Source organism: Periplaneta americana, chromosome 9, assembly GCF_040183065.1.
Source record: "Periplaneta americana isolate PAMFEO1 chromosome 9, P.americana_PAMFEO1_priV1, whole genome shotgun sequence".
Classification (NCBI taxonomy): Eukaryota; Metazoa; Arthropoda; class Insecta; order Blattodea; family Blattidae; genus Periplaneta; species Periplaneta americana.
In genome coordinates, this window is record NC_091125.1 from 96,465,632 (window position 1) to 96,477,995 (window position 12,364).

Below are 12,364 nucleotides of genomic sequence, written 5' to 3' on the forward strand. Positions count from 1 at the left end.
CATAGAGATATAAGATAAATTCTAGCATAACATTTTATAATAGTTCGTACGGAGCAGCAACAGATGGCAGAGTTCGCCGACGGACAACATGTGACCCATTTGCGGATCGGAGAAGGATTAGGGGCCCAAGACTATCTAATTAGTGTGATTCTTTTTGTCTGTTACAGTATTCCCAAATGCGCCGACGGCCCCCGGAATGCCTTGTCAAGGAGAGGACAGTAAGTATATAACACAATACCGGGTGTTCTCACAAAGTCTGCACACGGCGCTGAGCCTGAGACGTACTGCCGCTTCACAAGGCGTTCTTTACTTGATCCAATCCCATACTAAGATGGCGGATGAGATATTTTGCATATCAGTCGTTGTGGTTGTCTCCAGCATTTGTACGTCTGGTTGTATGAAAATTAGATTTTAGGATAATATAATTGAGAAAATTACACAAAACCAATTCAGATATGCCTGACACGTTGAAATGGGGAACACAGATTTGAAGAGTTTCATTATTTATGATTGTTAGAAAATTTACAGCCTGTCGCATTATACTCAACGTTAACGTAACGAAATTTACTTATTTCTTATTAAAGAATTTCTTGTAATACAATAATTTTTTTCTTCGCCCAAAACACATTGTGTTTTTTCCATATTTTTTGCTGCATTGTCTTCTGGCAATCAATGCCTTTCCGTTCTCCTTCGTAAATAATCCATTCATTTTTTGGTCTGTCCTTTTTCTATTGTTCTCTTTACCTCCCAATCTAAAATTTTCTATGGTAACCTCTGATTTGCATTCTTTTCACACATCTAAATCATCTTTTCTCTTCTAGTACCTTTAAAATATTGTTCTCCACAATGTCTCTTGTAGTATTATTTCGAACTTTATCTCTTCTTCATTTTCTCGCCGACCTTGCCATGTGATGATGGTCCATTTACCCGCACCAAATAATAAAATACTTCAAATTAAAGTCTTACTCCATCATTCTTTTCTCTATGTCTTCTGTAGTACCGTTACTTTCTAAAGTTTAACAAAGATCCTTAAATATGTTTGCAGTTCTTATTTCTTCAGTATCGATTAATGGCGTAGTTAAGTTCACTTCTGGTTTCTTCTTTCCAGTTGTATCACCATTTCTTTATAATTCACCATGTTCGTATAAAATGTATGCAGAAAAAAAAACGACGTACTGTCATATGATACCCAGTATCAGTACCCGAAATAGTGCAAGTCTGCAAACAATCGCTGCTGTCATATTAATTGTAATCTATATAATCTCCTGTTGTTTGTTTGGATATGATGGAGACCATAAATTTTAACGTAAATTCATGCTCATATATTTTGTGATGTGTATCAAAAAACGACTCGCATGTATATTCGATTTTATCTTGAAATTCACGATCTGGATTACATTACTAAAGCATTAAACACCCTGTATATATCATTCATAAACTAGTGGTCACAAAATACATTTCATACCATAATTCTGGATTGACAGCGTTTCTAGTGTGCTTATTTTAGAACTAAATTATGTAGAAGTTTGTCACATACTGTCACGCAGTAATGCCAACATAAAAAAAAAACCTCCGATTTTCACATCACAGAAATCCAAACAAGAAAATGATATATAGACCTAAACAAAGGAAAGGAAATGGAAGGTAGTTGGTGCAATAGATGCGCAATTTATGTCCTCGCAAAAGATCCTGAGCCGGTTGCATAATTAATTTGTAAGCTTTAAGCCTGTTGGACATCGGTCTCACTTTGGAGTTTGTCATCCAAAGCAAGGGATTTACATAGAATTTTCAAAATAAACGGCTGAAAGAGGGCGTACTCTACTACAAGTAGAAACAAAAGGAGAGGAGTGAGTAGCTTCATCTCTCTCAGTTATAGGGGATGAAACGAAAGTTTTACTAACTTAGTACTGCTTGAGTTAAGAATCAAAATTCGAATCTTCTGAATTCTTAGCACCACGATGAAGACGCAATTTGTCAAAAGAAATTTATTCGAATTAAAAAATAATAATTCAAATCTTATTATGAAGATAAATTTATTTTTGGTCCATTTCTTCTTGGATTCATTCAAACTTTCCTCTTTATGTCTTAGAAAAATCGGTCTCATTCTACTTCATTTTATTCACTTTTCAGTTAAAACTTCAAGCTCAAATTTAATTCAAGCGGCAAATATGTGTCTCAATCATTTATTTTAGGTCTTATCCAGGTATTCGTCTTTATGTCTAAGGAAAAGTGACTTTCTTCCACTAGATTCACTTTTGAATTGAAAGTTCATATTATTTAAATTTGATTTGGACGACAAATACATCTTTGATCCGTTTCCTGAAGAGTTCGTCCAGCCATTTGTCTTTGTGCCTTAGGAAAACCGTCCTTGGTAAACTATATCTATCCACTTTTGAGTTGAAAGCGCGAGCCTGACCTCACAGAAGACGCTTCTTGATCCCTTTAACAAAGCAAACAGTCTCTGATATTCCTTGGAACTACTGAAATGTGAAAGGGAGATGCGTTAAGGCGGGTGTAACCATAGCAACCAACCACTACAGTGTTGCCAACTTACCACTTGTTTCCTTCTGCTCGCTCTCTCTCGCGTATTGACTAAAATGTAATGCACGTCAAAGTCGTGTTTTGAGACGAACGCTGCAAGTTGTTCGGAAGGTCGAATGTTGCAATGTGTCTTGATATAAATCAGATTGAGGAGAAGGCAACTGTGCGTAATCCATCACAGTCGAAAATCCTCTGAATCGATTCAGTTAGAGTTTGGTGAACAGTACAAAGCTGCTCCACTCCGACCTAACTTTGGAACATCTAATAAGATTTGTATCAAACTTTAAAATCCCATGAAAAATTGTCAAGTCATGTGACTTTCCACTTACATCCTATTCATCTTACTTTCTCATTATACGTCTTGTAAAGGAAGTAGGGCCTACTTTGATGGTACAGGAAACTGATTTCGGGAACCCAGTTATCGGAGAGATAGAATATTCGCGAAATTGAAATTTATAATCGTGGAAAAATAATAGAATTCAATTTTTGAGGATTGCGTAATGTTAAATACGGCTCCAAGAAATGTGTGGTGCATTTTAAACCTGAAGAAACCGAGAATGCGCGGGCAGACACTGGACAATTCGTTGCAGTCAAACGCAAATTTTATGAACAAATATTAGCCAAATTAAATTAGTGATCCATATTTTTATTTATTCCAAATGAAGCCCGTCTTGCGGAAAGATACTGTGACCATAGAGGTTCATGATGATAGAACAGACAAGAAATTATGAACAAGTAAAAGTACATGAAGAAGAAATAATAATAATAATAATAATAATAATAATAATAATAATAATAATAATAATACAGCATAATAATTCATTTACAATATATGTCAGAAATAGGTGTTGTTTAATATAATGTACTGAATCTTTCGCTTTAAAGATATCTCACAAACTCCTAAAAGTAAACCACTTAGCACCCATGTATACCTAATCACGAGCATTAGACTGTGTCTCTCGATTAAATGAGGAATAGATGGAAGGTGGAGTCCGCTTCTCATCATCGTCTGCTATTTGTTACATAAGGAGTCACGTCATAACTCCCATTTGAATTGCATTAGCAATGTACGGTCATCTCGTGTTCGTTTACGGCGGACGGGTGGCGATCCTGGCGGTTGTTCTCTTCAAAGTGCTACCGATTTTACCATAGGGATGAACAATCTGTTATATAATTATGTGATCTGGGCTTATAGAAGATAACTAATTGCTGGAGTCAAAAGAGACATTGAAATAACATGAACGCATAATAATAATAATAATAATAATAATAATAATAATAATAATAATAATAATAATAATAATAATAATATCATATTATACATTGTGTAGATAGTGATATAAAGAAGGTGAATTACTTAAAGTATTCAATAGTACCAGTTTATAGAAACAGTTCATATTCGCGTTGAAATGCGATCTTGTAAACTACAGATCATTCTTGTCTTAACATAAGTTATTTTCAAGTTTATCGCTAATCAAACACAGTTAAAATCATATCATGTGGCCACTGTGATGTATTTCGTAGATATCGACGTTGTGCAGATGTGGGTCACTTGGTGTCAGAAATTAGCCCTTTTTTTTTTTTTTTTGTGCGAACATCGTCAATACGAGTGAAGAAACCAACTTTAGAATGGAAATGCTATTTTGCGTGTATATTTGTGTTACAATATTGTAATTCCATGTTACACCTATGCATTTCTGATACTAATAAGTTAATTACTTCGTACTATATGACTGTAGTTGCAGTAAATAAAATATACATACGTACACACATACATACTTGTAGCGCCTATTTATATTTCTTCTTTATTAATAATTGTAAAGAACGTCTCCGAACTGTTTTGTTAAAAGTGTCCGTTGAAGCGCAGTGGAGTCTCAGATCGGTGCCTTGTGCAGACTTTATAGGCCCATCCGGTATTAGCGTATCTTTCGCGGTCGCATATGGTGTCCCATGTGAGAGACCACAGTTCGAGATCTGATTGGCTCCGCATGGAATCCGTTTTGAAGCGGAGCCGCGGTACTAGGGAGGCTCGAAGGGCCGTCCCCTCTCTCTTTGTAACGGTGTTGGGTCTACTGTTTCTTATTTCATATTACTTTTTTAATTCCCAGATTTTTTTTATAAAATAAAAGGCAATTTCATATTCTGCTTCTCTCCATTTTAATGTTATTGTTGTCATGGATGCAGCTCTTTTGCGAGTGATGCATAGAAAGAAATTAGGAATTTGATGAGGTCGAGAAAGATCTAATATCACGCATTTCGAAATATATTTTGTGCCATCGCTAGGCTCTGTACGTAAACTGGGACATATTGTTGACCGTAAAGCAAGTAATGTCTGAAATTTTATTCTCTTTGTTCATTGTTTTCACAGATATTTGTAGTTAAACATTCTATACATTGGCCCATTTTCTTATCTCAAAACGACACATTCACTGTATATAGCTGCGCTATTGGCCTCCGTCATGCGGTCCGCAAGGTACTTGCAAAATAATATCATGGACAGTCATGTATCATTGTCACTATGATTATAATAATACTAGAATTAAATAAGTAGCTTTGTTTTAATATGTTTTTCATTAATTGGCCCATCGTTAACATTTCTTGGACCAAAACAAATCCCCTATTTTTGTGATTTTTGTTTTGTACACTAAATTTTCTCAACAGGACAGGGGCTAAGACGACTGAGAACTTTGAGACCCGGAACCTTTAAGTTATAAGGCTTATAAGTAGAGACCGGAATCTTAGCCACTAATCTTTGAAGTTAAGTGAGTAGGGAGTTTGTACAGTATGCCAAAAGACTTGACGAAGAGTAGTGGCGAGTGGTGCTGTATGATTAACCCATAGCAAAAGACGGTACTGTGTTGTGTATTACAAAAGAATAAACTTAGCCTTTGCTGTAAACTTTTAACTTAAAATATTATTGTTTCAAAGGCACTACTCTTAATGAAATGTATAGCCTGTATTACAAAAATCTTTGATGTAAAATTTTAAAAGTCACTGTTTCATAGGTACGGCTGTTAATGCAATATTTAAGCCCATATTACTATAAATTTTTAACTTAGAACAACAGTACAACTGTAACATAGGTACTGCCCTGAATGAAATGTTTAAATCTGCATTATAACAATCTTCGCTGTAAAATTTAACTTCATATCAATGCTAAGCTGAAGTATACTGTACTTGTTTAGGTGTAAGGAATCTGTTGTAGAGTTACCCTGTAGTGCCCGTTACTTGTGTTTGTGAGCAGACAGCGTATTCCGAATCTCACCGATCCGGTGGCATCAATGACGTCACGTTGCAGCGAAATAAGGAACAAAACTGCTGGAAGGATCGATGCTGTCATGGCGACAGTACACGTTGTTGTCTGTGCTACGCTAGCAAAATTTTGCGAAATTTTCGTACTACCATCTCGTTCAAAGAAAAGATAGCATAAACAATTTATTTCTTGAACCAGTAGTAATAACTGGTCCGTTGACATGTTCGCTCATAAGCCATTAACATATTGTTTTTACGTTGTGCTCACTACAAACAATACAGCAGAACTAAAGCAGAACACACCGCCATGACACAACAGTGCACGATGTTATTCGTCTGTTAATTCCCGCCCTATACAAGAACCAATCAGATTCACTGATGGCGGCTGATGGAGACTGCCACCACCTCTGCAAGTTGATGGCACCGGTGCGACACCGATGGAGCATCAATGACGTCATCGGTGGAATTCGGAACACCGCGATGCCATCGGATTGCTCACCGGTGAGATTCGGAATACGCTCAGAGTTTCTACTGAAGGACACGTGGCGTAAAGTAGGGGAGAGTCGGGTAATATCGGACAGTGCGTTTCTTTCATCTACCACCATATGGTAGTGCCGGAATGACATGGTTACGTTTCTCTACGCGACATCACAGAAACGTAACCATGTCAATCAGGTACTATCATCGTGTTGTTGATGAAAGAAACTCACTGTCCGATATTACCCGATGTCCGATACTACCCGGCTCTCCCCTATACTCCGTGTACACGTATACTCATTCCATTGTTGTCACACTACTTATAATGCTGAATGAGTGAGTATTCGTACTAAGAAACGTAATCATTGTACTCATCCATTCCAATCGCACAATTATGATAAAAGAAATTTGCACTCGTACTGACTGCTAGCCCCAAGAGAGAACTAATTTCCGTGCTATAGGAACTGGATTAAAACGCAGCTTTGGTTGGAAGCCGTAATCGCATCTGGATTATAGATTTTATCCTTGTCAGTGGCTGTATTGTTTTCTTTTCTTGAAGGCTTGAGTGTCATGCAGACTGAATAGTATAAAATTTCAACGGTGTGTCAGTTCAATCTTAAATCAGGAATAGATTTACTTCACGCACCATACCCTCGGCTTGATTACTGAACCAATGTACCTATGGTAAAGATTTTATTTCCTTTACAATCCGTTGTCACCCGACGAGTTTGAAGTCAACGAATCTCTAAGCCAGTGTTTTAACCGCTAGACTACCGAAAACGAGTAACTTTGTTGGTTAATTGTCTACTGTACACTTGGACTGGTTCGATTTCTGGTCTTGCTCACCTGCATGGTTTGTGCGGTATCGCGCCCTGCTGATCACGTGACCAGGTCGTCCGTGAGATCCATTGGGCCGTGACGACAGATAAGACCGGGCAACACCCGGTGTTAACAAAAAATAGGTCAGTGTGAAACAGGATGTTTCTGCACTCATATTCAGCACCGCCCGAATTATTCTGCATGTGTGTAGTCGTATGCATTAAATTACCCCTGGAGACTTCGACGAAGGCCAAACGCAGCTATTGTTCAGTTACAGGAGTACCGGTATTCGAGCCCGACAGATTTGTATGAGGAAATCAATTTACGAGCTGGTTTTTTCAAAGTATCAGTCTCGTTTGGTAGTAGACATGGTTCTGAAGTTATCATGCTCAAATCCGAAAGAGAACTATGGTTTCTTCGAAAGACAAACTTAAACTTAAATACCATTTAATAGATACAAAAAGCATTTTCCTAAATTAGGAGATTCCGACCGAAATATATTAACCATTTGGTTTTACGTATGTCAAAATTAAACCTTGCTACAGTGCAATAATTAAACTTTAACGTAGTTTGAAACACTTCTGCACTTATCATCTCAATGACGGGACGCATATGGTTGAGTGAAACTCAGTTTGTGGGCCTATGCACTTCCATAGGATAAACATAATTCAGTCCATGTTTAACTTGTGCCTTGACCACACTGCGGTCATCGCCTGTGGTTTCGCGGTTACCTTGCTAGTTGGATCTGAGGTTTGAGTATTCAAACCCAATCGAGGACGATAAAGTCCTTAGCATTATTTCCTTCAGAAAGGAAATAAAGTTGTGTATCCGTGCAGTAAGTCTTTATTTTCAACAGGCAAAAGAACTCTCCATGTTAGAGGACTTCAAGCAAAATTTGTCGCCATTTTTCGCCTGGGTTGAATTTCGACGCCGAATAACCTCTGCAATCGAAAGTATCGTTAAAATCTACTAATACCACTACCACCACTGCTATTATTACTACCACCCCAGATCACATATATAACAGATTGATCATCCCTATGTTAAAATTGGTAGCACTTTGAAGAAAACAACCGACAGGATCGCCACCCGTCCGCCGTAAACGAACACGAGATGGCAGTACAGTTGCTAATGCAGTTCAGATGGGAATTATGACGTGACTCCTTATGTAACAACTGGATGGCAGCATAGTAAACCTGACAAAAGTTGTTACCGTCAAAGTCTATAAGGCCAAGTACGGTATATAATATGATCTAGGCTACCATCCTTGAAGAGCCAGCTTGCCAACCATCACTAGCTACATTAATTTCGTCAAAGTAACAACCATCACCACCACCACTACACTGCTTTCAGTAATATTTCATAGACATACCCTAAATAACATAAACAGAACAGAGACTGAGTTCTGCAGGGCATTTTCGTAGAAAGAAACAGCATGTATAATTATAAAAAACCACGATTACGAGTAACGCATAACATAATTCAGAACGTTTGAACTGGACTTTTTCCCGTTACTAGTGGCAGAAATATAAACATTTTACGTTTCGAATGTTTGGTCTACCTTGCTCTTCAGGTGCAAAATGAGGAGAGGAAAGAGGTATCGTACTCTATGAGGTCATTACAAATCACTAAATCTACATAACTGAACAATATATATATATATATATATATATATTATTTTTACTTTTTCAACTTATTGTGAACAATAAAATACAATCATCAGAGATAAAATTCTTGAGAAAAACAAAATGATGCACTTTATTAGACCACATAAATAACGAAATAATCAGAGAAAAATTGAACCGAAGTGCAATAAATGAAGACATAATTCAATATATATTTTTAAATGGCTGCAAAATTTAGACAGGATGGATAACACCAGACTTCCAAAGCAAATCTATAATTGAAGACCTCCGCGGAATAAGGATGTAACCAACAAATCTATAAGTTAATAGGCCTACACTTTTCAGGAGAAAGGGAAAATAATTTCAGGGGCATATTTTTTAGGCCTATATTTACTATTAGAACCATTTGACTAATCAAGGATATAAGTTAATTCAGCTTTTGGATGCAACAATTTATTGTTATAATTGAATGCTTCAAAATGACTTTTTCCACATAGCTAAGTCATTTATTTAATTAATTTGAAGTTACATCCTTTTTCCGGGAAGGTCTTCAATTATAAACCTTTGAGTAGAAGAGATATAGGCAGATCATACAGAGGATATAAGGCTATGAAGTCGAAACAGACAATGAAGTCTAAACCATGGAGTGAAGATGATGACTTTTTTCAGAAGGAATGGAAATATGCCAGCCCGGACACCTTCCATAATTACCAGGCTTCGAGAGTTCGGACCCGATAGAGCAGTTCAGTGGGAAATCCGCATAACGGCGTACTGAGTATAGTGGTAAAGCGTACAGTGGGTGGGGTATTGTAGAATGAATGCCAACAAATACGCAAAGGAGTACGCTCTGAATTTGAAGGTTCTGGCGAATCATTTGGTTCTCATACAAACCCATTTTCAAACTGTGTCTGAAACTATTACACGGTTAGAAAAGTCAGAGCAAGAGATTCCGGAAGCCCTCAAATTAATTTAGAAAATGACACAGAGAATTAATGGACACCAAGTATACCGGTTACTGAACGTGTAAAACAGAAGTGGAAATTTTATGTAAAAATAACGGATATATTATGGAACATCATGTAACATGAATAATAATCTTGATTTGCATTATGTAACATAAACAGCAAATTAGTGGACATAGAGTCTCCCGAGAATAAAGGACTGTCTCTTAGAGACTGCAATGATGTTAGGTTTCTTCGTTTTGCTCCCATCACGCCATGCGACGTAGAGCGCAGCTTTTCACAGTACAAACTGTGTTTGGCAGATAACCGAAAAATATTTACGTTTGAGATACTGAAAATGTATCTTGTAGTATATTGCAATTCGGTACTGTAACTGCACTTCCTAAAGACGACCAATAGGATAAATGGAAAAATTAAAACTGATACATGTTTATTTCCACCATTAACACTGTGTATAATTGAACACAAATGCTTATAAAGGGCAGGAGAATAAACGCTTTTCACATTCTTTTGACATTGTCATTGTGTAATGTATATTTACTTTCAGAATGTACATGTGTGTGTTTCCCCATACTACAGTACTCTATTCTAAATAGCAACTCTGTTACCTCAACAACCTATAGTGCATGCACAGTAAACTTATTGTATCGGGTCCAAAGTCTCGAAGCCTGATAATTACTTATAATCCACTATTGGTTTCTTTGTAACTTAGAAGAAATTGTAAATGCGTGTGCCAAAATCTGGCAAATCTTCATCTTGTAGGGCAATGAGGCTGAAGCGCGCAGTGTTAATATCACGTGGAAGCCATGGAATTGTATGGAATAATAATTTTGTTCCTTTGCACATATTTTTCCTTACTTTTTCAAAAGATTTTTATCGAGCGCGACGTGTCTGATTAACGAAATTGTCTGACCATGTTATTAACATGGTGCAAGTTAATACCTCAGAATAACCCAGGAAAAACAATAATTCGTAAACCAGTTGGAATGGTGCAGGTGCACAGCTGAAGATAACACAGTAAACTAAATCCATACGGGTACTATATACAACTGAAGGTTAGATTTTTGGAGGATACAGTAATGGGGGAATGTGAGCAAGAGGTATGAATCTGAGTTAGAAGAGCGTCTACAGAAGGTATATCTGTAATGAATGTGATTGTGGCACCGGGTACAAAATTGTAAGGTCCACACTACATGGATGTAAATGTTGACATCAAATATATATAATATACAATTGAAGATAACCTTAAACAAACAAAAGTATCATCCAGTTAGAATAAATGTCCATGTTCACAGCTGAAGATAAAGTAAGGCAAACAAATTTATCGACCAGTTGGGATTTTGCAGGTATATATCTGAAGTTATCACAGGACAAACAAATCCGCTATCTAATTAGCATGGTGTAGATTCACAGCTGAAGGTAACACAGAGCAACCATCAAAATGAGACAGTTGCGGGCCCAGCCACAGATAACAAATTCATCAGTGAGTTTGGACGTTGCGAATCTACAGCTGAAAATAATACAGGACAAACAGTCACTTGGGGATTGTGCAGATTCAAAACTGAAGATATCACAGGACAAATAAATTCTTCAGCCACATCGGCTGGTGCAGGTCCACAGTTGAGTAAAAAACACAACAAATTCATCTCTCATTTGGATGGGGCCAAAAGATAACACGGACCAAGGGCGCTCGCAGGACCCAATCTCAGTGGTAACAAGATGGTTAGAAGATTAGAGGAAACGAATGGACGAGGAGACAGAAAATTGAACATGAAAAATAGCTAGTTCTGAAATCTAAATTACCCTGCGTGTATCCAGCTTTCGTCATCTGTGACAATGTTCTTTCAGAATTCATCCCCTTCCCGTTCGTAACACAGAAGCAATTGTTGGCAAATGTCCACCAGTCTCTTCTGTTTCATGTGAGGAAGGAGGATTCGAGGCAACCATCGTGCGCAAATTTTCCAGAATCCCAGTTCTGCAATTATCGCCTGCACACGCTCCTTTGATATGCCACACTGGATTCACAGGTGTTCCTGCTGTAATGAGTTCATTGACACGATTCCGATGAGCATCATCAATATTGTAGTACGTGGTCTTCCACTGCGTCCTTTGTTACACAAGTTGAGAGTTGCACCAGGTTCAGCACGAGCACGAGCACACCAACGTCGCACAGTACTGATGTCGGCACATTGATCACGATAAACAGCTTTCAATCTCCGATGAATGTCTATCGGGAGCACATTTTCTGCTGTGAAAAACTCGATCATAGCACACTGCTTCAGACGCACCGACATGTTTCATGTTATAACTCAGAGCTACGAAACTTACGTCATCGAAAGCAGAGAATTCACTGAATACAATGTACTATCACTAATATTTTTAACTAGAGTATGTGCACAGCGACAAAAAAATAGGCATTACTTTTCAGCATACCCTCGTAGGTACTCAACGAATATACATTGAACCTTTCGACTCGTGCACTTAACTATCACATATTGAATCCTTTGATTCATATACTTGACCCTGTGATTTGTGTGCCCAACCGTTACATATTGAATCCTTTGATTTGTGTGTACAGTGTGTTAATTAAGTATGGGATATTTCTAATAACTCTTTATATATTCACGATCTTACTAACAAAAATTCTATATACAGACGTTTAACTGTCTTATACTTATACAATGAGTA

The 12,364-nt window shown here is 37.4% G+C and overlaps 1 protein-coding gene across 11 annotated transcripts in view; it reads left to right on the top strand.

Annotated features, from left to right (window-relative positions):
• The window catches only part of LOC138706305 (atypical protein kinase C-like), a 789,643-nt gene that overhangs the window by 574,733 nt on the left and 202,546 nt on the right, over positions 1-12,364 (top strand). For 10 of the 11 annotated variants that reach the window (XM_069835425.1, XM_069835427.1, XM_069835429.1 and 7 more), the window contains one exon: positions 168-218. The exons of the other annotated variant lie outside the window; for it this stretch is intronic. In XM_069835425.1, the coding sequence (XP_069691526.1) occupies positions 168-218 (51 nt within the window). The remainder of the gene's footprint in view (positions 1-167; positions 219-12,364) is intronic. 11 annotated transcript variants of the gene reach the window in all.